At 46.7% G+C, this 24,892-nt stretch overlaps 1 protein-coding gene across 2 annotated transcripts in view; it reads right to left on the bottom strand.

Annotated features, from left to right (window-relative positions):
* Positions 1 to 479: 479 nt before the first annotated feature.
* The window catches only part of CLIC6 (chloride intracellular channel 6), a 44,370-nt gene continuing 19,957 nt past the window's right edge, over positions 480 to 24,892 (bottom strand). The window contains exons 2-6 of one of the 2 annotated variants that reach the window (XM_032631123.1): positions 10,522 to 10,631; positions 9,629 to 9,754; positions 8,920 to 9,026; positions 8,179 to 8,360; positions 480 to 2,599 (exon numbers count right to left, since the gene is read on the bottom strand). In XM_032631123.1, coding sequence (XP_032487014.1) covers positions 2,438 to 2,599; positions 8,179 to 8,360; positions 8,920 to 9,026; positions 9,629 to 9,754; positions 10,522 to 10,631 — 687 coding nt within the window. In that variant the 3' untranslated portion in view covers positions 480 to 2,437. The remainder of the gene's footprint in view (positions 2,600 to 8,178; positions 8,361 to 8,919; positions 9,027 to 9,628; positions 9,755 to 10,521; positions 10,632 to 24,892) is intronic. The other variant, XM_032631124.1, reaches the window with a different exon arrangement.

The following is a 24,892-nucleotide window of genomic DNA, read 5'->3' as shown; positions in this document are numbered from 1 at the left end:
GGCTTCTATTTCAGCCACCTGGACAAGGAAAGGTCACACGTGTTTTTTCAGACCTCTTTAAGGCTCCATTAGAATGTCTTTGTGGGTCACGATTCAAATACAGATAATCTCGAATTCAATTACTGATTATCTCTGGTTCAAAGTTGCTCTTGCCATTTTAAAGGAAGCTCATTCCCATTCATTTTATTTCTTTAAGTCTCAGTGGGGTCCCCCTTCTAAAGTTCCTGTAAGTATTAACTCCTATCCCATCCTACCTTTTTAAAAGAGAATTATAGTACAGGACTATCCCTAGGATGGTGTGGATCAGGGTGATTTTAGTGATGTGTGTCCTGGGGCAAATCATATCCTGTGACTCACTCCACACCTTTTCCCATCAGGCAAGGGATCAGGTGAAATGATATACACACACACACACACACACACACACAACATCTCAGTGGAGAATGCAAAGTAAAAAAAAGAAAAATCAAAGATATTGGTTCCATGTAAACACTTTCATAATTCATTTAATTTTTAAGGCATCACGGAGTTTATGGAGATTACTTTAACCTCTAAAAATACAAAGTTTGCACTAGTAACATCGGGTAGTCAACTCATTTACTAAGTTTAAATGTAACACGGTAAAAGTCACCTTAAAAATCTGACTCCTAAACAGATGTGAAACAGGAATCATGGTGGCACACGCTAGACACAACCTCCAAAAATACATGGCTAACAAAGCAAGTGGAGGGCTGGGGCCGGCCGCCCCCAGTAAAACTGTAGCACCCAGCAAGAGGGGAGAGAAAGTGGCCACCATCTCAAGGACTTTGTTTCTCTCACTAGACATCTTTCACTAAATCCCAGAACGGTTACTGTTAATGCATTTTCCTCTCTTCCAAATGAATCGCCTGGTGAGCAGGTGTATGTATTTTTTTTCTAACGAAAAAAAATAGGTAGGTTTGTCACCTACCGGACAAGCAGGTCTTCCGGAAGGTGTGTACAAATGTCAAAGGGACACAGCCTGGCAGATAACACTCAAACCCAATGAGTCTTGATGAATGTGGAAACAGCCTCCCATTCTGTGCTCCAAGGCCTGATTAGGAGCCGGGCCCCAGCCCACAGGGAGCTGCGCCTGAGGGGCTGGCTCACGGATGGGGCAGGGCAAGTCACAGATGAACCAGAAACTCTTTTGACTCAGCAGTTTCCACTTCCTCCCCAGCATGCCCAAGAGGAGTCGCCATGAATCTAATCTCTCTGGATTTTCCTTGCTTGACCTCGAAATGACACTAGAGAGAGCAGAGAAGCAAGCAGATCCGGGCTAGCCCTACACGGCATCATGGCCGAAGAGCCGCAGTGTTGTTATGTCTTGGAGAGAGCGGCCATCAGAAGGGATCAAGGTGTGCTTGGTCCACATTCCAACACAGGGCACGGAGGTTCTGCAACACATGGCTGATGTCGAGTCCTCCTGAAGGCATGGTCTCTATGAGGTGGGGGGAGCAAGAGAAGGCCCCCAACAGGCACCCTCCTCCATCCCCTCCCTGGAACCAGGGGCAGTGGCATCACAGAGGCAGGAACAAGGCAGGTGGGGACCCTCCATGGCTTCCGGTCCCCGCTTGTCCCTGCAAGTCCCTGTGGGTCTGTGTTCCTACAGTTCTCCATCCCTGTGAAACTTGGCCACAAGCGCCCTCTTGAGCTCTGCATTGCTGAATCTGTTGTTTTAGGTCCTCTATGGCTGACCATCAAGGCGTTACCAAGGGTCCCCTCACCGGTCCTTGAAAAGAAACTAACACAATACCACGGAGGCATGAAATTATGTGCGGTGTGAATGTGTGTGTGAGAAAGAGAGAGTCTGAGGGTTTGGAAGATGTTCACCAGTAAGTTATCAGTAGTTATCTAAGTGTAGTGAAAGTTTAGGTGATTTTTTTTCTTTCTTCTTTATACCCTCTGACATTGTTTTAAAATATTAAAATAAGCGTGTAATTTGTAATTACAAAGTTTTCGTTCTGAAAAAAATTAAACTACTATTTTAGAGCAGAAAAAAATAGGCTATGCATGATTAAAAACTATCAGAGACAGATACAATTTTTTAAATAAAGGCGGAATTGAACCGAACCTTGTTTGCTTTGAAACTTAAACTGCAAAACACACACCCTAAATATTGTGGATTACAGATATTTAGGGCATGTGTTGCAGGTCCCAGAATGTTAAAGACATAAATGAATATAAACTGGATAATCGGTGTGTATAACAACAGATACTGGTATTATTCAGATACACGAGTTGACAAATTACAAGACTATGTATCATTTGGTGTTGAGTGGATCACGCTATGGCCTGTGCACTGTTAAAATATGGGCATTGTTTTGCAAAGGATGGTTATTGGGAGGGAAACACAAAGGGCACACTCTTTTCATAGTCTAGCTCATACGACTGAGATGAGACAGAAAACACCCCGACTTCACTTCATTCTTTTTGCAACATCCGAATATGCGTGTTCTATCTCCTGGTTGGCTGGACACGTGTTTGTGAACTCATCCCTAGCATACGCATTGTTCAAGTATCTCCAGATGCCAGTCATTTCAGAAGGAAATTCAAAATCTCTGTATCTCTTGGCCACGATCTGAAAATGAAGAGGAAATAGTCAGAAAGGGACAACCCACTAACATAGGCAGATAGATCAGACAATCCATCCTTTTGATGCGTGTAATATATTCTGCTTCTCAAGTTGCCATGTCATCCTATAGCCATTTGGGCTGCTCTGAGTTGCATTTTGAGTTTGCACGGGGCATACTGAGCGTGGGACTCAAAACAGAGGCTCTACACAACCGTGCCCACCAATTTATCACAGACAATCCTTGTGATGCACTGGCATGAATCTGCTCCGTACTCCAGTGGATTTCTCTTTGTGTTGCTGGAAGTTTTCTCTCCCTGTGTTCTGCTGCTGTGTTATTTGGTGCCTGAGGTTCATGTTGGATCTTCAGTTTAGATTGTGCCAGGATCACTGTGAAGTGCCCTATCTTTTTCCTATTTGCCGAGCCTCACCTCCTGAAATCCCAAATACCTGTGTATGTTACTCCTGTGGATTCCTATCATTCTGCCCCTGACAGGATCATTTCACTGTGGGTCTACCGTGTGCAAAAAGTCCTTATTCTTATTCTTGTGGAAATAGTGGATGTACGGACAGGGTAGCTGAGAATGAACATCGTGAAAACACAGTGATGTGAGATGTTTCCTCTCGCTGGAAGGGTACCGTTGGGGAATTCATCACAAAGGAGGGTGTATACCGTTGGAGAGAGTATGAGTTTCCTGGAGTTGCCTTAACAAAGCACTACAAGCTTGGGTGGCTTGGAACAACAGAAATTTCTTCTCTCACAGTCCTGGAGGCCAGAAGTCCAAGATCAAGGTGTCAGGAGAGCCAGGCTCCCTCTGAAGGCTCTGGGGAAGGACCTGTTCCAGGTCCCTTCCCCAGGTTCTGGCTTGTGGGAGCACAGCTCCAATCTTCACATGGCGTTTTCCCTGTGCTGGTGTGTCTGTGTCCAAATTCCCTTTTATAAGGACACCAGTCATGTTGGGTTAGGGGGCCCATCCTACCCACCCTACCCACCCTAACTAATAACATCTGCAAAGACCTTATTTCCAAATAAGGTCACGTTCTGAGGTACTGGGAGTTAGGACTTGAACATATAAATTTGGGGGGACATGATTCATCACATAACAAGGACCCAGGGTTACAACGGCCCGTTCTGCTTTGTTCCTTTCCATTGTATTGGCTCCTGGGACATTTGGATGGCGTGAGCATGGAATGGATCACCAATTAGAAGATCTTTGGGACTTATTTCTCAGATTTCGGAGGCCAGGAGTTATTGATGCAATAAAACAAGACCACAGAACTTTCAGAGAGCCTCCTAAATTAACATCTTTTGCTTGAATTCAAACTTACTGATGTTGATGTCAAGAATTCTGCTTTCCTTTTGTTTGCATTTGCCTGGCTTAGCTTTGCCCCTCCTTTTATTTTAGCATTTCTGAGTAAGTTTGTCATCTATATGCCTTTCGTAGACGTAAGCTTGTATTTGTATTATATCTCATGAATGTAATACTTTGTTTTCCAACTTTCTGTGAATATTTTTGTGTTCATGTGTGTGTATGTGTTTCCCTTCCTGGTGGTTTGGAAGGTTTATGGTCTGTTTTAACTCTTCCAGTGGTTTCTTATATAACTTTAAATAATAAGAATTCTTGATTTCTTGATTTATCAACTTTAGGTGATCTCTACTTACTCCTGATAATGACAAATGAGGAAATTAGTATACCTACTTCTTTTCTTTTCTGCTCCCTTACCCTCCTTCCAATGGTGTAAAACATTCAAGTTTACTGTATTCTGTTTCTTGCCAGTAGCTAGAATTCCCACTGCTGTTTAGACTTAGTTCTGGTTTTAGACTTAAATAGGTTCTATGTTTAGCATTAATCCTTCTATACCACACACCTTCTCTGTTCCTGGATTCTTATTTTATTATCATTTTTTATTATTTCATCATATAGCAATTTTATTTTTAAAAATGGCTCAGGAGTGCTTATTTCATTGAGACCAGAAGTCTAGGTAAAAACAACAATTTACAAGGATATAAAATTCTTACATCACACATCCTTTCTTCTAATCCTTTAACTATTAAACCACTGTTTCCTGGGTTTTAATGTGGTCCTAGAGACATATGAGGCTAGTCTGAATTCCCTCCTTGTGTAGGTGGCTTTATCTTTTACTACTGTTATTACTACTATTATTATTATTACCATCAACACCATTATCATCATCATCATCATCTAGACACCCCAAAGGGTTCTTTTTTATCCTCAAATTTCAGTAATTTACCAAATATGTGATAGTGTGTTGATTTGTTCTGGGCAATATTTTTCTAATCATGACATGTTAAACTAAAGGTTCAGGTCATCTTTTAGTTCAAAATAATTTAACTTTGAGCCTTCTTTTTCTCTCTTTTTTCTTTCCTGTTCTCTTTTTTCTGATTATGGGGTCTTGCTAATTACCCTTTACCTCGTGCTTCTTCTCCATCTGATTTGGGATAATTTTCTCAGTCCCATCCTCCGATGTCTGATGAATTTCTGCAATGTCTTTTTCCACTTCTTGCTACTTCTAACATCACTTTTGTTTCTGAAATTATTTTCTTTAAGGGTGCTTTTTAGTTCTACCAGCTTAATTCTCATCTTCCTTGTGACATTATATTTTTTGGTATCTTGTGACTTGTCTTTGAGCGTTTTCACCAAAGGTTCTCCTTCACTTTTTTGAGGCCACAGAGAAGTATCTGTCTGAAAAATTCTTTGGTTTACTGGAGCAATCTTTATCAGATACGTGTTTCTCATCTGCCTTTTCCTCTTTTGTTCTTTCTTTAACCTTTCCCCCCTCCTTTTGGATCGTCTCTGTCCACATAGAAATCCCACTTGGATTCTTTCTGGTTATTAACCATCTTTTAATGGGCGGATCTATTGGACCTACCATTTGTTTAAAAACAGTGTGGTGGGCAAAGGGAGTGAGGCAGGGCAGCAGGTAGACCAATATGGATTTTACCCTCAAACACCCGCTCATCAAACACTGCTCTATACTCTGTCCCAGGGACACATTAGGGTTAGGGCTAGAGTCAGGGTCAAAGTCAAGGTTAGTGCATCCTCCACTCTGAGGTTCACAGATTAGGAAGCAGTCACCATGGCTAAAGGTGGAGCTCAAATAATTTACAGTCTCTCTTTTGACTCGTTCAGAGCTTGTTTCTTTTCTCCTCTCAGCAGTCACAAAGCAGAATGCCACTTGTCTTCTCTCCTCCCCTTCACCTCCCCTCCCTGTACCTTTGCATTAGAGGACGGTGGTGAGCATACAGATGGTGCCTCTGAACAGTTCCGCCTTCAACTCTGCCTCCACAGAGATCTCAGCTCTGTAGGGATGGTCCTGCCTCTCTCGTGGCCCACTCCATGCCCTGTCCTCAAACAAAGAAGTCTGGGTTGGGCATTTCAGGGCTGTAATATTTACTTTTAGAGACATCTGAACCTTGCTGAGGATCTAGAGAAGCATGCCTAGGCTCTGTGACCCCTCACACTGGCTGAAGTTTCTAAGTCTAGTTTTATAAAAGGTGGAGATAATGCTTTAGTCCTTCATAATGTTTTTGCTGGGTTTCAGGAAGGGAATATATGATAAATTCCTCTATTCTCTCATCTTTTTACCATAAATTCCTTTACACTGATTCTCATTTCCTTTCAGAAATGCTCCATCCTGGAAGATTACTAAGCTTCTTGGTATTTTGAGTGCTAACTGGCTTTGAAGATTTTGCAGTTAGGTCTTATATTGGAGCCATGGACTGCTTTATTTTACTCTGAAGTTTACCCCCTCTACTGACATTTTAAACTCTCTTTTTTTTTTTTTTTTTTTTTTTTTTTTGCGGTACGCGGGCCTCTCACTGCTGTGGCCTCTCCCGTTGCTGAGCACAGGCTCCGGACGCGCAGGCTCAGCGGCCATGGCTCACGGGCCCAGCCGCTCCGCGGCATGTGGGATCTTCCCAGACCAGGGCACGAACCCGTGTACCCCGCACCGGCAGGCAGACTCTCAACCACTGCGCCACCAGGGAAGCCCTAAACTCTCTTTTTTTATAGGGGCTAAATAAGTGGCAATTGTGTGTGTGTGTGTGTGTGTGTGTGTGTGTGTGTGTATTTCTCTTGCCTTCCCTAACCTCCATGTGCTTCTGTCATGTCGCACTGGTCATAGCAATGATTAGAATACATTCAGTAAAGGGACTAAACCAAACACAACTACATAAATAACTTGTTGGAAAATGGCTCCCAGATGTCCAATTTAGAATATCCCCAATGTAGCAGGTTTGAGAGGTTGAGATGCTTTCGCTAATTTTAAGTGTCAGAGGACTGGCACAGCTACGGAAACGAACATTCACTTACAGGATCAACTGTGTCTTCAAGGCTGGAATTTCAAGTTGGTACCCTCTGGGTGCAACAAGGAAGACAGAAGAAAGAAGAAAAATGTAGCAAGGACTGGGATGGAGTAGGGAAGGAAGAGAAAGGCAAGGGAATGACTTGCAGTAACCAGGGGTGGCTAGTAGCCCCCAGGACATCAATGCCACAGACTGTGTGAACCTAATTTGTAAATTTCTAAGTGCTAATTAAATGTGTTATTAGAACACAGGGTCCTTGGCTTGTATTTCCCTGTGTCTTCTCTCCCATCTGCCCTATCCTTATACCAAGGACCTAGCTCTGGAGCTGGTAGGATTTGAATAATAAAGATGCCCCAGAACAGGGGTTGAGTTTCTTCCTGGGGAATCTGAGGCTACTGAGGACCAAGGACGTAGCAACAGTGATAATGATAATAACAACTAACACCTGTAAGTGATAGACAGGCTGGGGCACTTCTGAGAGCAGCCATAACTAAGGAGTCCAAGTGTGGACTTGTCACAAGTCCAAGTCAACCACCTGGGAAGACAGGATGCCAAACCTGGCAGAGGTCCAGCCAAGGAGTTGTCAGATGCTCCCCAGCTGTAGGGGTCAGTGATAGGAACCAACCCCCTCTTGTCCCTAGACAGGGCTAGACTTACCCTGCCCATCACCAACAATTGACTGAATTCACTTTTTTTATTTTCCAGGTTGGCTCAGGGTTTTTTTGTTTTGTTCTGTTTTGTTTGTTTATTTGTTTCTTTTGTTTTGGCCACTTGGCTTGCAGGATCTTAGTTCCCCAACCAGGGACTGAACCTGGGCCACCGCAGTGAGGGCACCAAGTTCTAACCACTGGACAGCCAGGGAATTCCCCAAGTTCACATTTTAATACTAGCAGATTCCACACACCATCTCCAAGCCTGGAGCATGAAACACCAGGTATAATCAATGTATTCCCTCAAGTTGCTTTCACATAGCTTTTCTTTAGGCTCTGGGGGTGAGACTCGAAAAGAGAAGCAGTGAGGATGGAAGGATGGGAGCCTCGTTCTCAGATGCTTCTTGAGAACCTCTGAGGACCACCTGAGAATGTCATCCACAGATCTGAAACTTGGGGCTTGCCTGCCTCAAACAGAAACAAGCTAGATTTTTAAATTCAGGAGTCCGCATTTTAGATCGTTTCGATGTCTGGCAAAAACACAAGTGAAAACAAAATGAAACAAAGCCCCATTCATGTATTCAGCACCTGAGGTAAGAGGAAGGACAAACCTTAATAATGTGGAGCTTGGGTAAGAGGTTACAGTCGGCTAGCGTGAGTTCATCCCCATCCAGGAACTTCCTTCCAGAAACAGTAACTTCCTCGGTGCTGTAAGCATCTATTTCATCAGGCAGAGGACTATTTAGATAATTATCCAGCTTCTTCAGGGCCTTTAAGAGGTTCCTTTCGTAAACTAAAACAGAAGGGCAAAAAATGACTAACGTGAGCCATGGGAGTTAGGGTCACCTCTCTCTAGATACCGAAGAAGGAGTTTGTCCCTTCCTTCCCGAGACATGGCCGGTGACATTGGAGACTTGGGAGAGAGAGAAGTGGATTTACGAGATCTGAATAAAGGACTCACTTCTGCCTGGAAAGTAACTCTGCCATCTACACAACACTGCTACTTCTAGAACTCATTCATTTCTTCAAAAATCTCTATGGAAATCACATAATGAAGTAAGCACCAGTAGAAGCTTCATTCATACTGAGTCCCATGGTGCGGCAAGGAATCCCTGGTGGTGATTATTTTCCCCTAAACATGTGGTTTTCTGGGCTCCCCACCTCTAGAAGAAGCACTCAATCTCTTGAAACCCACATGTCAAGGTCAGAGGTACTTTTTCCTCATTTCTACGTACAGGTCCCTCCCCACTGTGAAACGAGTCAGAATTCCCAACATCTTATAAGAAGCCACACTAGAGGTGGAGCGGAGGTCCAAGTAGAAAGCAGAAAGCAGGAAGATGGGAGGGACTCACTCTCGTTTGCATCCTTCTTGGTGTTTTTGATAAATGCCGAGAACTTGGCAAACACATCATTTCCAGCAGAGTTAGATTCAGCGTGTTGGGTCCCCAGCTTAGGGTACCTTGAAAAATTCAAAATGAGAGTATCACAGATCAGCCACGTTTGAGTTAGGAGAATACGATGTGAGGCAGGGGGAGGAAGTGACATTCTCTGAGTGGATATAAACATGAAAACTGCCCCTTGAATGTTTGCCTAATCTTTCCATCTTCAAAGTTGAGAGCAACGCCGTCCAGGGGAAAAGCACTGGACGGACTGTTCTCACCTTGGAATGCGGGGCCCCACCTGGCCTTACTGGTCTAGTTCCCTCCCTCCTGAAATAGAGGTAATGGACTAGAATGTTCCCTTCCAGGTCCAGCCCGCTGTGATGTTGCGTGCTAACACCCGCTCCTTACCTTCTAGCAGAAGCGACCCACCCACGTGACATCAGGCTACTTCCTCCCCACTTCCTGCCGTCAACCCCTATTCGCCAAACTGCAGGTGTGGAGCAAAGAAATCCGAGCCACCTAAGCTCAGCGTTTCTAATCTCGCTGTGCTTTCTGTGGCACATCACAGGTACAACTCGGGAAGTAGGTACCATGGCCAGAGAAAACCAACACACGGAATTGTCTGTGAACGGGGAGAAGTGACAAGCGAGTGGTGAACACGGGTTTTGGTGAGGCCCACCTTGGGGGGGCTAACTTCTCCTCTAGGAACTCCTCGATCTTATTCACGTCCGTCTTGACCTCACCATCAAAAGTCATGAAAGGCGGGTTGGTGCCGGGAGCCAGGTTCTGCAGGTCCGCGGGTTTCCTGGGTGGGAGGGAAGGGCAGCGTCGGTAGCTCCACTGTTTGGATCATTTCCAAGGCTGAACTGTGTCCTCCCCGGTTTAAGAGAAACCACCCTTGAGAATTTCAAAGGCGATTGTGGGTTTACAAACTGTCCTACTGGTGAGGAAAGTGTGGCCCTTTATCTGGAGACAGAGGTGAAACGTTAACTCTCCCCAGTGTTATCAGCCAGGAGTGGTGCTCGGACAGGCTGGTGTTTTTTGTTTGTTTGTTTGCGGTACGCGGGCCTCTCACTGTTGTGGTCTCTCCCGTTGCGGAGCACAGGCTCCGGACGCGCAGGCTCAGTGGCCATGGCTCACGGGCCCAGCCGCTCCGCGGCACGTGGGATCTTCCCGGACCGGGGCACGAACCCGCGTCCCCTGCATCGGCAGGTGGACTCTTAACCACTGCGCCACCAGGGAAGCCCTCGGACAGGCTTTTGAGAGGTTCACAGCCGACCGGTAACTGGCAGAGCAGGCTCTTCATGGCGCACCCTCAACCCCCACTCCTTTTGGATTACGTCTGATCCCGTTCTGTAATTACTGTGTGGCCCACACTACTCCCACTTCAATCCAGGGTCCTGACCTGGGGTGGATGTGCCTGCAATATCGCCCATGGGTCCTAGAAGTGTGTGTGTGTCTGTCTCTGTGTGTGTGTCTGTCTCTCTGTGTGTGTGTGTGTGTGTGTGTGTGTGTGTGTGTGTATAGGGAATTAGGTACAGTTATTTCAATACTGCAGAAACCCTGTCGTACCTTTTCAAGTCCACCGTTGTCACATTAAATATAACGCCCTTTAGCCAGAGAATCATAAAGATACGCTGAGAAAATGGGCAATTTCCAATACTCTCACCATCACAACCAGCCTACAAATGGAAAAAGAAACCCTTATCAGAGCCAGTCTCACAGTTATAAATGCCAGACTCTGCTACGCACGCACACAAAATCATGATGAATTTTCGTTAATGGTGATGATACTGTAAATAGCCTTCTGAGGCCCCCTCCACCAGCCCCCAAGCGGGAGCCGGGGAGGGGAAGGGAGGACACACATGCACTCGCTGAGCATTTTCTGTTCTCCTTCCCACACCTCACCACTTCCTGCCACGCTGGGCCTCTGAATAGCAGTACACAGAGGCAAAGAGTGGCAAGAGGGAACCCCCTTTGCTACTAAAGGCAAAAAAGGAAAACATGCTCTTTCCCTCCCTCCATCTCTTGATGCTCTTTAGAAGGAACACACCTCTCTTTCCAGGCGTAAAAACAGACCAGCAGGTTCTCCCACGGAGACACCATCCCCAGTATTCTCTACTATTTTCATCTCTAGAATGAAGGCTGGATTATACAAGTTCTTAGACCCCCGGGACACGGTAAAAATTTTTAGGTCCCTTCATCCGTTGGGGAGCATTTGTACTTAGATAGATTGTTGCACAGTAGACATTGAGGGCAGAAGGATAGGAAACAGTGCCTCCCTGATGACCTAAGCAGGTCACATCCACACACACATCCCTGAGACACAGGCACAGAAAATTACTGAACAGACATCCTCCTTCCTGTGGGCTCCTGGCAGAGGAGAAAGGCGGGCGTTGGAGGAGAGAGGGGAACCGTGGGGCTTCATCCTCCTGGGGGAGTTCCCACACTCTTCTTTTTCTTCCCATCTTTCTCTACCCCATGCGTCTCTGGCAAGGTTACAGTGATAACAAAATGCTGACAGAAAGACCAGGAGACTCAGCCAGACTGCGATGACAGAAACACAGCCATATTCAACCCAGGAAGTCCATTTCTGCCACATGCAGTTCAAGGAAAGTTGAGAGGAAAGCAGTGAATCTATAACCTGAATAACAGAAGGACACAAGGCAGAAAGTGAGCTGTGGTTTGGGAATTGAAGAAAGGAAAATGATGCCTTAAGAAAACTGGACAACTTAAAGAGAACTTCAGAGATGGTTCTCTGGCATTAGGTTCCGAAGTCACCCGGAGAGGTTGTTAATAACAAGATGTCCCTATAAAAGAAGAGTATAAGAGACCCCAGACCCAATGTTAAAAAGACTTGATCAGCCTCTTCACAAGAGCCAAAATCCAAATGGCCATTAAGCACATGAAAACACTCTTAGCGTCACTAGCCAGTAGGGTAATGCACATTACAACCACAAATAGATTCCACTACACACCTACCAGAATGGCTAAAGTGAAAAGATCGGACAATATCAAGTGCGGACAGGAATGCAGAGCAACTGAATTCCCATCCATTGCCAGTGAGAGTGCAAACTGCTACAACTACTCTGGAAAACTGTTTGGCAATTATCTACCCAAGATAAATAAGCATTTATGCTATGACACAGCTATTCCATTCCCAACAGAAATGAGTACTTAGGAGCACAAAAAGCATTTATATGAATGTTCTTAGCAGCTTTAGTGTAATAACCAAAACCTGAAAACAACTCAGACACCATGAAGAATAGAATGAATGAATAAATGATAGCACATTCATATGGTAGGACAAGACGCCACAGTGGAAAAAGTTAGCTATTACTACAAGCCACAATGTGGATGAATCTCACATATATAATGTGGAGGGAAAGAAACCAGACTCAAAAGAGTCCTGCATAATTCAACGCAGGTGAAGTTCAAACACAGGCAAACTTCTCTATGTGATGGGAATCAGAAGAGCAGTTGCCTTTGGAAGCTAGGTATTGTCTGGAAAGGCTGAGAGGGAGGCTTCTGGGTGGTGGCAACATTCTATAGCTTGAGCTGTGTGGTGGCTACATGGTGGGTATACTAAATTGACTAAGTCTTAGTTAAGGTTTGTTTCCTTTGCTGCATGTTATATTTTAATACAAAAAAGAAGCAGAAATATTAATTTTAAAAATACAGAGTCAGATTCAGTGGGTCTTGCATGGGGTCCAGGGATCTGAATTTTTAACAAGCTCCCCCAAAGTGATGTGATGCTTGTGGTCAGTGGTCTCAGCCCCACCTTGGACAAGAGGGAAGGCTGGCCCAGTGTTATGATCAATGCATAGGACAGAACGGTTCAAACCCCCCAGTTGGATGATCTGTTGATAAGAAGACTTGCAAGACCTCCTAGCTGATAAATACAGCTGCATAAGTGTAAAGATAAAGGGTGAATTTAATACACCTGAAGGGGCACCAACAGATTCAGATAAGTGACTTCAGAGACCCCTAAGCTCTGGGTACTTGCTTCACCCCCTCCAACCCCTCCAGCTCTCCCTTCCCCCCTAGTAGAGGGAAGGGCTGAGAATTCCCCCAGCTGGAGTCTGAAGTTGCTGGAGCTTGAGGGGTGGGGGAGGTGCATAGCTAGGACCCAAGCATCCAAGTAGTCATAACAACTGCCCTGCAGGCGGCCCCCTGGCCACCTGGTCCCATGGCCTTATGGCCATTTTGAAGGCTACCCCGTCTCGTCCTCGGCTCTGTCCTGGAAAAAGAAACAGCGCAGAGCTGAGTTACATAAAAGTCCCAGCGGCTTGCCGCTGGGGATCCCCCCTAAATCATGGTGCCTTCTTAACCACTGTAGGTTTGGGCAGAGTCATGCCAAAGAAGGGGGCCAAGGGGGGATGAAAGCGCTGGGACACAAAGGCACATATTTTGGCCAGTCCTGACTTGTTCTGCAGCTTTTAAACCTCTTATTTTTATAGTAGTTACACTAAGCTCAGCAAAGTCTGAGATAAGTTCTTCAGAGTGGGGCAACTGTTCTTCTCCTTCTGCCTTGTGTCTCTGACCTTGGAAATCCTGTAATAACTCATTCTGAATGCAGCAAGATCCCCGCTGAGCCCAGGCGTTCTTCACCGGGCTTCTTGATGAAACTCACCTTGACCAAGAACCCTGTGCCTGGGACAGCAGCATCTGGAGAATAATGACCCTGCACGGGTCTCTCTGCCTCACTCTGTCTCTTTCACGGTCTCAAACTCAAGCCAGTGTTTTCCCTGGAAATTGCTCTCGCCTTTTCCTGAATCCTGGCAGCTACTTCTTTAGGAGAAATCAAAAGGGGGTAGGAGCAATTCATATTTTAAAATATACCGATGGCCTGTGTCATCCACTCCGTCAAAACTTAGCTTTCTTAACAGGCTCCTTCCCAGAACTGCAACTGGCACTTAACACGGGTGTCAGGAAGGTGGGACAACGGTCTGCACGGCCATAGCGCCCACAGCCCAGAAGCTCGTGATAAAAGCCGTGATTGTCCATTTCGTGTGGCCTTCAAACGGAATTGTTCCAAGCCAGCGCAGCTGCTGGACTAAAGGCTGTTGGGCAGTTTAGAATTAGCCCGCTGCTACGACTGCCCATAAAACAGGATTTACAGAACCAGCGTTGCCTCATCTGAAATTGCTCTAAAATAAATTTCTTTTCTGTCTCAGCCCGTTGTACACGTGGGGGTTATGGGAACATGGTGGGAGTGACTAGGACGCCTCGCTACCTGATTGTATTACTTTAATGTGCTTCAGTGCTGGGATGTGCCAGCGAAAGACAAGGATATACCATCTCCACTGCCCATTACTGGGCAACAATGGGAGAGCATCGCTCTGGTCACAGTCGTCACCAGACAAGATGATGGGGTAAACACATAAGACATTAGGGGTGAATACCCAACACCGTTGCCATAATCGGGACGTTTTATCGTATGCAGTTTTATTTTCTGATGCTGATAATTCTCTCAGGCTAACTACACTCTGGGCTAAGATTTCTCAGCAGCGCTCTCAACCTACGGGGAAATTTTGTATATATACATTTCTGATTAAAATCAAATTAGGCAGTTTAAGAGATCAGAGTGTCTTTTGTTTCCAGTGAAGACCCAGGCACTTGGATAACCTGGATTTGGAGGTCTGCCTTTCAGATGCAACTTTGTTGAGCGCCTACGACGACGGTCATTCTCAAAAGAAAAACACTGGTGCCTCTGACACGTTCTGAGAAAGTTCTGAGAAATTCCGTTCGCCACTGAGCCCAGCAGCGGCGTTCAAGAACGTTGGTAATTCTGCTGGGTCCCCCCCTCACAGCCTGAGGTGTAAAGGTCCAAATGTCGCTACAAAGGTCAGCAGATCCTCTTCAGATCAGAGCCTCTCCCACCTACTCTTTGCACGCTCACTCCATTTAGAATCTGTGGGCAGCATTTTTTAAAAATTTCCTCTCAGTGCTTTTGGTTTCCGCCAGACGACCTATACAGGGCTGGTCTGTAGTTACATGGAAGGAGACCACCCACTACATCTTCCACTAAAATGACTCCCACTCGCCACTCCCTTTGAGGGACCCGCCCACCCCCACCCCCCCGCCAGACCTGACGAAGGGGTGATGACCCCCTCAAGATATTCCTGGTGGCTCCCTAGCACCTCTCCCTGACCTTCCCACCAGAACAGGTCATGCACCCACCACCTGATTCCCCACCTTCTTTCTGGTCCCTACCTTCTCTCTAGAAAATTCCATGAGGGCCTAAATGGTAAACACATTCTGAGAAGGAAGCATTTGTCCCTACTCTATGTAAATGTCATGAAAAAGTGATTTGCGGATGGAGGGAAGAAAAAGGAAGAGGCAATAAATTGGAAATATTCTAATTGTCCCCTTTCTGAGAACTGGCTTTCAACCAAGGAGGTAGGATGTCCATCCTGTGTGTGGGGGAGTGTTCCTGTCCCTGCAGAAAAGCAGGAGGGATCTGGGGGCAAACAGCTAATTTGGCTGGCTCCTTCCCAGGGACCCAGCGAAAACTGGTGAGTAATAGTGGGCCGTGTGTTTCCAATGATCTGGAGGGACTTGAGGCTGAATAAAATCAGTAGCTGATCTGAGGAGGCCAGAGTCAGAAGACAGTTTGACGTGGGAGGCCACGGGCAGCCACCAGAATCAGTCCTCCCCCAGGAAGAACAATGTGGTCCAAAGGGCCGGCCAGAATGCTCCTCTGTTGGCAGCTGGTCCGGCTGAAGGCGGGACACAGCACAGCCAGAGAGAAACAGCTGCAGCCAACCAGGTGGGACCGACTCCCGCCCTCCGAGCCCCACCTACACATTTCCCTGAATTCCTCCTGGGTCCTTTGCAGAAAGCACGACAGCCTCGCGTGCTTTGGGGCCTGGCGATCGAACCTGCCCAGCATGGCCAACCACAAAGATCCGGCCTCCAAGCTGGGCAGTCAGCACCCCCGGTCCACAGATGCTGTCCTTCCCATGCACACACCTCTTTACAGATGACGTCAGGGTTGCATGAGCACCTCTCGTGGAATGTGTGTGCTCTAAACTCAACCCCAGGAGGACGGGAGGGGGACCACCATGAGCTCAGGGCACTGAAGTAGCTAGTGCTTGTAAAGAGAAATGTGGGTGCAGTGTCCGCGCACGTACCCCCCAGCCTGCACCCACCATGTCCGCCTGCCATTTGGAGCAGGTCAGGACCAGGGAAATTGTCCCAACCCAGCGACCAGGCCTGTGGGACAGGTGGGGGACACTCTTCCTGGGTCTTTTCTTGCTCCCATGTGGAAGCAGGCAGGAGAGCCAGGATGTCCCTAACCCTCGACACGGGTCTGGAGCCCGGGACCCATCTTCCTTCATCCGGGCGGCTCCTGCCGGCCCTGGAGGAGTTCCTGGCACACAGTAAACACTCCAAGAATGACCAAGGGCCTGAATCCCATTGCTCCCATGCGCCTGGAGCCTGGTCCACTTCAGAAAGTGCCTCCCTGGGCCTCTCTTCTCTTTCTTTGCTGGGCCAATGTCCATGAACTTTTCCCTTTTAGAAGCTCACAACTTCTCACTACTAAGAGATCACCCAAGGAGAGTGGCATCCAACTGGAGGGAAAAGAACAGAAGGTGGGCAGGAGGGAGGGGGAGGGGAAGAGGCGGAGGCAGGGGAGGGGAGGGGAGGGGGATGGAGATGGAGAAGGAGAGGAGAGGAGAGAGGGAGGGGGGGATGGTTGAGAGAGCCCAAAGGGCCCAAGTCATGGGCAGCAAAGTCTCCCCCAAGCCTTCTGGACTAGCGGTTTGACTTAAAATGCAGTATTTAAATCAGTCAGACACTTCCTGATTTTTTTTTTTTGCGGTTCGCAGGTCTCTCACTGTTGTGGCCTCTCCCGTTGCGGAGCACAGGCTCCGGACGCGCAGGCTCAGCGGCCATGGCTCACGGGCCCAGCCGCTCCGCGGCACGTGGGATCTTCCCGGACCAGGGCACGAACCCGTGTCCCCTGCATCTGCAGGCGGACTCTTAACTACTGCGCCACCAGGGAAGCCCCAGAGACTTCCTGATTTTGAATAATCTGTAAGTTGAAAAAAACGTATAATTCTTTCCATTTGCCAGACACATTGAAGTTTCCATTTTGAGCAACATGAGGTCTCTTGGAGACAACATGGTCCAGGGGAATGGGGGCCAGGGAGAGCCAGTGTGAACTTGGGCCCCACTACTTACTAATCGAGTGGCCTCGGGCAATTCATTTGTTCTCCCTGAGCCTCAGTTTCTCCATTTAAAAAATAGGGATAAAAATCCCTATGCCTTGCAAGATCTCTGTGTGATATGCTTGAGTCTCCTGGGCACCCAATAAAGGCAGCTATTCCATCATCATCATTACTCTTCCAAATCTGAGAGCCCCAGAACAGACAATTATGGGACTTAGGGTACTTTTTAACAAGGCTTAATTAGTGTGACTTTCATGCCAAACCGTATAGGCCTTAAAGGAGCACTGATTCTTTTTCCCCCAAAAACCTAACACCTCCTATATCTATTCCAAGTGAAAATTAACAACTTTTTCTTAATTGCAAAAGCAAACAGATCTTTAGCCAGGAGGCAAAATAGGAGGGCCCTGGCCTGGCATTCGTGTCTGGGAGTTACACAGACCTCTTGGGGAAAAGTCCAGAGGAAAGGGCATCAGGAGAACTGGGTGCACCTGACCGATGGCAGGGTTGACAAGCCCAGGGAAACTGCTTACTTTTCAAGAAGTGACACCAAAGGCCTCTGTCTTTTGTCTGTGATCCCCTGGGGGAGAGTGGGTTCCGTGTAATGAGAGAAGAAAGCAACCACTCTTCCATCAGGACTTGGCGTTCAACACGCTGGAATTGCAGATCCACATGGAGAAAGGCTATGCTAACTAACTGGGGGAGAAACAAGCCATCCCATCTCTTCCTTGTCCAATAAGAATGCTTTCGAAGAAAATGTCCTCCCAAATCAGCAATTTTGAAGGTGATTTTTAAAAACTAACACCTCTTGAAGACCAACTCTGATTTCAAGTACCCTTCCAAACTATTTATGGACGGGATCAGAGTCAATCCTCTCCAACTCCATTGGAGAGTGAGATGTCCTATTTCAACTTCCATTTTACAGAGGAGATCACTGAGGCACAGAGAGACTAATAAATAACCTGCCCCCAAAACCCAAACTGGATTAGGTGAACAAAGATCACTCGAGTTCTTGTAAACTGGATCCAGTTAATGGCCCCAGCTTCTTTCCACGTCCTCACGACGAAAACCAGATCTCTCACCCTTTTCCTGAACTTCACTCAGACCCCAGCACAGCCTTCCTCCTTTGAAATCCTTCTTGCCCGGGTCTCCGAGCCTCCCACCCAGATTCCGGCAGCAGCCTCCTGCCGGCTCTCTCTGCCTGGGCTTCCTAGCCCCTCCGATCTTTCCCTGTATCCTGGATAAGGTTAACCCGGATGCCACTGTCCTTAGCTCATTCTGCTGGAATACTGCTTAAGTGCAAATTCCAACTACATTGCCATCAAGCAGTGTGGCCAGGGCAGAGTACCTAACCTTCCAGCGCAGCCCTTTGCTCATTTACACCATAGGGTTAATTTTACCTGCCCCTCCATGTTGGGTGAGAATGAATTAGACGTTAAGAGAAAACACACAGAACCGATGCCTGACATGCGGAGGCATTGTTACACCCTCCCTCCTTCCTCCCTCCCCCCACCTGCCTCTCCCTTCCCTTCCTTTCTGACTCCCTCCTTCCCTCCTCTGCCTTACCCCCCCTCCCACTCCCCTCCTCTCCACCATCTAATAGATGCGGGCCTGTCAAGCCAGTTAGTTACTCCCCTTAAGTGCTGTCCTTAAATATGCCACGTCACCTTCCTGAAATCCCCCTTATCCACCTGCTACCACCTCACTCCTGCTCAGGTCAGGTCAGTGACTTTTTCCAGCTCTGTATCCTTTTCTATGACTCTCTGGTCGGCATTTCTTTTTGCTTTTTCTGAAGTTCACTGACAATACAGTCGGCTCTGCCTGGTTTAGTACCAAACTGTCTCCTAATTATTTTCTGTTGGTTCCATCCCTTCAGGGAGGACCGCATCAGCCTCTGTAGAGCCGGTGATGAACTGTAGTTTCCCCGGCAGTGCCCATGACACATTCATTTTCCTCCAGCTCCCCTGGCAGCGTCACGGAGCACAGTCAGGCCCACGGAAGTCACTCCAGGAAAACTCACCTTGTGGAGCCAATGGTCACTGTTCTCAAAAGTTCTAAGAAGCTCCTTGTCACGGGGAGTTCCTTTAAACACAGAGAAACCACGCCTCACCCCTGAGGATGATATCAGCAAGCCCAGCCTTATCAGCCCCATCCCCTCCCCAGCCTGCCTGTCCTGGGGCTGCTTTCTTCACCCACCCAAAAGGACAATTGCTGGGTGACCCGGTTTGCCTGAGACCGTGATTTTTAAAGTCGGAAATCCCTCATCCCCCCCTGTAAGTCTCAGGCAAGGTGGGACGGCTGGTCACCCTACTGTCCACACAGATGACAGCTTTGTTTTTTGTGAGGGTCAAAAACATTAGTAACGACCTCCTAGCAAGCTAGAAGTGGGGCTTTGTTCCTCCTTCATCAGAAGACCAACAGCACAGATGAACATAACCAATTGATCACATTGGGTAGTTGATCTCTTGAATGCTGAGGAGTTGAGACTCTCAGCTCCCCGGGAGGGAGAACAGATGAACAGAGGCTGAGGCCTTCTGGGGCAAGGAGAGGAGGCGGGAATTTAAGACAAGCCTGGCAAACTCCCCAGATTGCACAGAGCCAGCTAATACAGGAACGGCATTTCCCCTCCCGGCTGTCAGGCCACCTTCAGGAAAGAGAAGCAGTTAAAATCGGTGGTACAGTTCAGGTAGCAACTGTACCCCAGAATTGCCCAGCTCTGGGGGTGACAGACCCAAAAACACTAACTGGAAAAGATATATGCACCCCCATGTTCACGGCAGCATTATCAATAATGACCAAGATATGGAAACAACCAAGTGTCTACGGATGGATGAATAGATAATGAAAATGTGGTGTATATATATACACAATGGAATACAGTTAAGCTATTAAAAAATTGAAATCCTGCCCTTAGTGACAAGATGGATAGACTCTGAGGGTATTTGAGGACAGAAAAAGACAAATACCATATGATCTCATTTATATGTGGAATCTAAAACAAAACAAAGCTCAGAGTTACAGAGAACAGATGGGTGGTTGCCAGCGGGGCAGGGGGAGGTGAAATGGGTGAAGGGGGTCAAAAGGTACAAACTTCCATTTATAAATAAATAAGTCCTGGGGATGTAAGGTACAGCATGGTGACTATAGTTAATAAAAGTGTATTTTATACTTGAAAGTTGCTAAGAGAGTAGATCTTCAAAGTTCTCACCACAAGAAAGAAGAAAATGTCCTAAGTATGTGTGGTAAGGGATGTTAGCTCCACTTTCTTGAGATGATCTTTTCAAAATATACACAAATATTGAATCTTTATGTTGTATACCTAAAGCTAATATAACGTATGTAAAGTATACCTCAATTAAACATTTTAAAAATAAATAAAAATAAAAACTAATTTAAGGGCCTTCCTGGTGGCGCAGTGGTTGAGAGTCCGCCTGCCGATGCAGGGGACGCGGGTTCGTGCCCCCGTCCGGGAGGATCCCACATGCCGCGGAGCGGCTGGGCCCGTGAGCCATGGCCGCTGAGCCTGCGCGTCTGGAGCCTGTGCTCCGCAACGGGAGAGGCCACAACAGTGAGAGGCCCGCGTACCGCCAAAAAAAAAAAAAAAAAAAAAAAAAAACTAATTTAAATTAAATTAACAGATAAATAAAGAAACTGTCCTCCCTTGTGGATACTCTGGAGGCTGAGTACCAGCCCATGTTAAACCACAGCCACTGGAAGAATCGTTTAGTATTTCAGTCAAGATCGATTCTACACTGTTAGGTTCAGCCTCTGAAGCTCTAGGTAAGAAAGAAAATAAGCAAACTGAAATGAAATCAGAACACATCCACATGGGGAGGCTGAGACTCACCTTTCCACACTTTCACGTATTAATATGTGTCAACTTCCTGTTTCCCTCTAGTGGCGCTTGGTTCAGAAAACTGAGGGGGCCCTGAGAGACTGGACACCAGCAAAAGGAAAGACCGACTAAGTGCCTTCCCCTTCCTCTTAAGTTAGAGGATGCAAACCTTGAATTCTTTTCGGTATTCTTGCTTGATTTGGGGTTTGTTTCTGGTTTTTTTTTTCCTTATCAGATTACCTACCTTATTTGAGTATCGGCAATAAAGAGCTGAGATTTTAAAAACTGTAATGCGGATATACGTATATTTGCATAGCGCTTTCTTAAGATTAACAATCATAACCATGAGATGCACAAAGAGAGGGAAGAGGGCAGAGTATCACTGAGATCTGAGAAATAAAATAATGAAAAACTTTTACAAATTGGTGGAGCAATTCAGGCGGCAAACCCACCCCAGAATAGTCCGTCTCCGGGTGCAACAGACACTCCGGACCAAAGGGCACCGCACTAGTGGGCCAGAAACCATGACCTGCTCATCCTTAAATCCTTAATTTGATCTCAACAAAGACCACGATTTCTGTTTGATCCTCCATATTACCCTTCGGGTCAAAAAGAACAGCAAGAACTTCTGTCCCAGTCAAATAGGAAAACCTTCCAGGTATCCCCTAGGTCATCGGCTGGGAGAAAACCTGGCAGACTTGAGTGTACACCTCCTCTGGGGAACTTGGGGCTGGAAAGATCAGTGTGATTAGTATCAGCTTGGAATTCAGCTCCCACCTCTCATTCTAAAAGAGAAGACACATAAGTAGATTCATCTTCTCAAAATAGCTTACCTAAGGGCTTAAGAAGTTCACAGATTTCAGATCTGTCTCTTACAAATGTCATTAGAAATAAAATGGCTATTTTATGAAATGATGATGATAATAGCAACTAACACTTACATAGCCTTTGCTCTTTGCAAGCCGTAGTTCTAAACACTCTGCTTTTATTAACTCAATGAATCCTGAGAGCAACCCTATTAGATGTAGGTACCATTATTATCTCATTATGCAGGTGAGAAGGTCTCACAGTCGGATTTGAGCCCAGGAATCATCTAGAGGCTGTCCTCTTCATCCCACTCTGGACCCTGACCCATGTCCAAATGGAGAGGCTCCAGCTCCAGCAGGGCCCCTCCTCAGCACAAAGGGCACTGGCTGGGTAGTCTGCTTGTTTGTTTTACCCCACCTCCTTTCAGTAAGGTGACTTGGAGGCGACTTGCAGGAATCCATGATAATAAAACACACAGCAGAAGCAAGTGAAAAGTGCAAAGGACAAATAGTGCTTGGGACATTTCACAGTCCTGGGGGACAACTTTGGTAGCCAAGTGGGCTGGGGGCGTGGAGGGAGCCTCTGGCTGGGTGCTACATATTCTGTTCCCTCCCTAGGAAACCTGTGCTAGAGGTCAAGACGACAGTGAGCTTGTCTTGCCTCCCCTAGCCCCGCACTTGGAGGCAAACAGTCTTCCTGCCAGGTTAGCAACAGAGCACCCCCTTCCCGGACACACACAGCCATGCAGGGCTGGCATCCCCCTGTGAGAACTGGGGAGTCCAGCAAAGCTGTGCAGACAGCCCACTTCTTCTTCCAGCAGGGCAGGCAGCGTCAAGGTACTCCTTGAAGACCCTGTCAAAAACGCTCTAATCCAGTCCATCACAGCCCACGTAGCCTGTTCCTTGTCATGTGGCCAAAAGAGTTCGGGTCTGGGATTTTTAAGGCAGGTAGAACCAAATGCCTAATCTTGGCCATAAACAGCTTTCAATAAAAACAGCGGAGTGCTGAGTACAGAGCAAGACCACTGCCTGCTGTAGAAAAAGGACTTTTAGGACTCGCCCTTCTCATTTCAGAGTCCGAGAAGGCACTGGTTAAGGACCGGTGGGCGATCTTAGAAGCCGCCAGGAAAATAGCCACCAATTAACTTTCCAAGTAGGTCCATGCTTGACCTCAACTCATTCTAGCCGTGGCCTGGGGTGACAATGACAGAATGTGAAAGAACAAGTTCAGAGTCTATTTGCCAGTGCAATAGGCAGAATAATGGCCCCTCAGAGGCCCACATCCTAATACTCAGAACCCGTGAATATGTTACCTTAATGGCAAAAAAGGACTTTGCAGATGTGACGGAGGTTATGGATTTGAGATAGGGAGGCTACCCTGGGTTGTCAGGTGGGCCCAGTCTGGTCACAGGCATCCTCAAAAGTGAGGACCTTTCCCAGCTGTGGTCAGAGAAGATTTGACTAGAGAACAACGGTCAGAGAGATGAATGTTGCTGGCTTTGCAGACGGAGAAAAGGGGGCCCCAAGCCAAGGAATGTAGGTGCCCTGTAGAAGCTGGAAAAGGCAACGACATGGATCTCCCCTAGAGCCTCCAGAAAGAAATGGAGGACCACTCTTGCCTTAGTTTTAGCCCAGTGAGACCTGTGTCAAACTTCTGACCAATGGAACTGTCAAATAATAAATCTGAGCTGGTTTAAGCCACCAAGTGTGTGGTAATTTGTTACAACAGCAATAGAAAACTAATATAGCTAATGATTCCATATGGGAATCCTAAACCTTTTCCTAAGACAATTCAGTGGATCAACCACACATCAGTCACACAGAAGGGTGAACCCTGAAGTAGGCAGCACTTAGCCTATTTCTAGAAACTTCCTGCATGAGCCTCTCCTCATTTGCCAGGGATTTGCAATGTTGTCGTTTGAAGAAGCTCTGTATTGAGCCCACCAATAGCCAAGCCAAGACCACAGCTCCTCTGTGTGGACTTGTGAATTACAATAGCCTTTTTGATCTGAATTATGGGGACGCCTGCCCATTCCTCCACGTCACCTATGGGGCCACAGAGTCTGGCAGACAAGCCCCTAACACAGGGGGCTTGACTACTTGACTCAGCAGGCTGTATATTCCCCCCAATTTTTTAATTGGGTAAAACCGATCTGAGGATACGTCTGGCCAAAAATCTAACAAGGCACAGTTACAGATCATCCTCTCAAGATGACATTTTGCTCTTTTTAATCTTGGCTCCTTACTATGGTTTTTAGAACCTGCCTTCTCAAAAAGACTCTGGCATCAGGTGTGCAAGGTCTTCAAGAAGTTATTAGCGCCTCCTAGTGGTCTTGAGATGCACTTTCCGACTTCTCACTTTCCCTTTAAACACACCCATTCCTCATTAGGGTCTGGTGGAAAATGTCACAAATAAGTTTTTAGGCCCGGTAGGAGGCTAAACCTTCCCAATTTGCCTGGGACTCAGGTTTCCTGCTACCCAGGATTGTCAGTTTTCAAACCAGGAAAGACCTGGAAAGACTAGAGTGCCTTGGTCTCCATACCCATGACCCCCTGGAGACCCCACAGGAAAACTACCCAAAGAGGGCATTGTCTTCCTGTCCTTGGCACTGCAATAACTGGGTACCAAACACAATTGGGACCCAAACGGTAATGCCTTTACTAATGCAACTCTCTGTGAGAACAGCAGCTGACTTGAACACACGTTGCTCATGATAGGAAAATAACAGCTGAAGATCTGCAAATTATTTCTGGACTCTCATCGTGGTGGGTGGGAGAGTAGGGTCACCCCATATTCTGGGCAGAGCAGACCATGAAAAAGAAATTCTGACTTTCTCTAAACGTGTTCAGATTCAGTTTGTTCAGAATTCTCTAGCTCTTTCGCAAAATTCTTTAGAAACATGTAGTTTCCTGAAAAACAAACAAACTCCCTCTCTATTTTTCTTTGTAATGTTCATAAGTTTTAAGGAGGCCAGAGGTCTGAAACTATCTATTTACAAAGATGAAAGTCTAGTGCCTTAAAGACACTCATGTTGGTTTCGATAGCCAACTTATGAAAGTTGTACAGATCTGGGTCAGGGAAGGAGGACACTGGGAATTTTATAATATTTTTTGTTCAATCTGAAACT

Source organism: Phocoena sinus, chromosome 4, assembly GCF_008692025.1.
Source record: "Phocoena sinus isolate mPhoSin1 chromosome 4, mPhoSin1.pri, whole genome shotgun sequence".
NCBI lineage: Eukaryota > Metazoa > Chordata > Mammalia > Artiodactyla > Phocoenidae > Phocoena > Phocoena sinus.
This window is presented reverse-complemented; position numbering and strand designations above follow the sequence as displayed.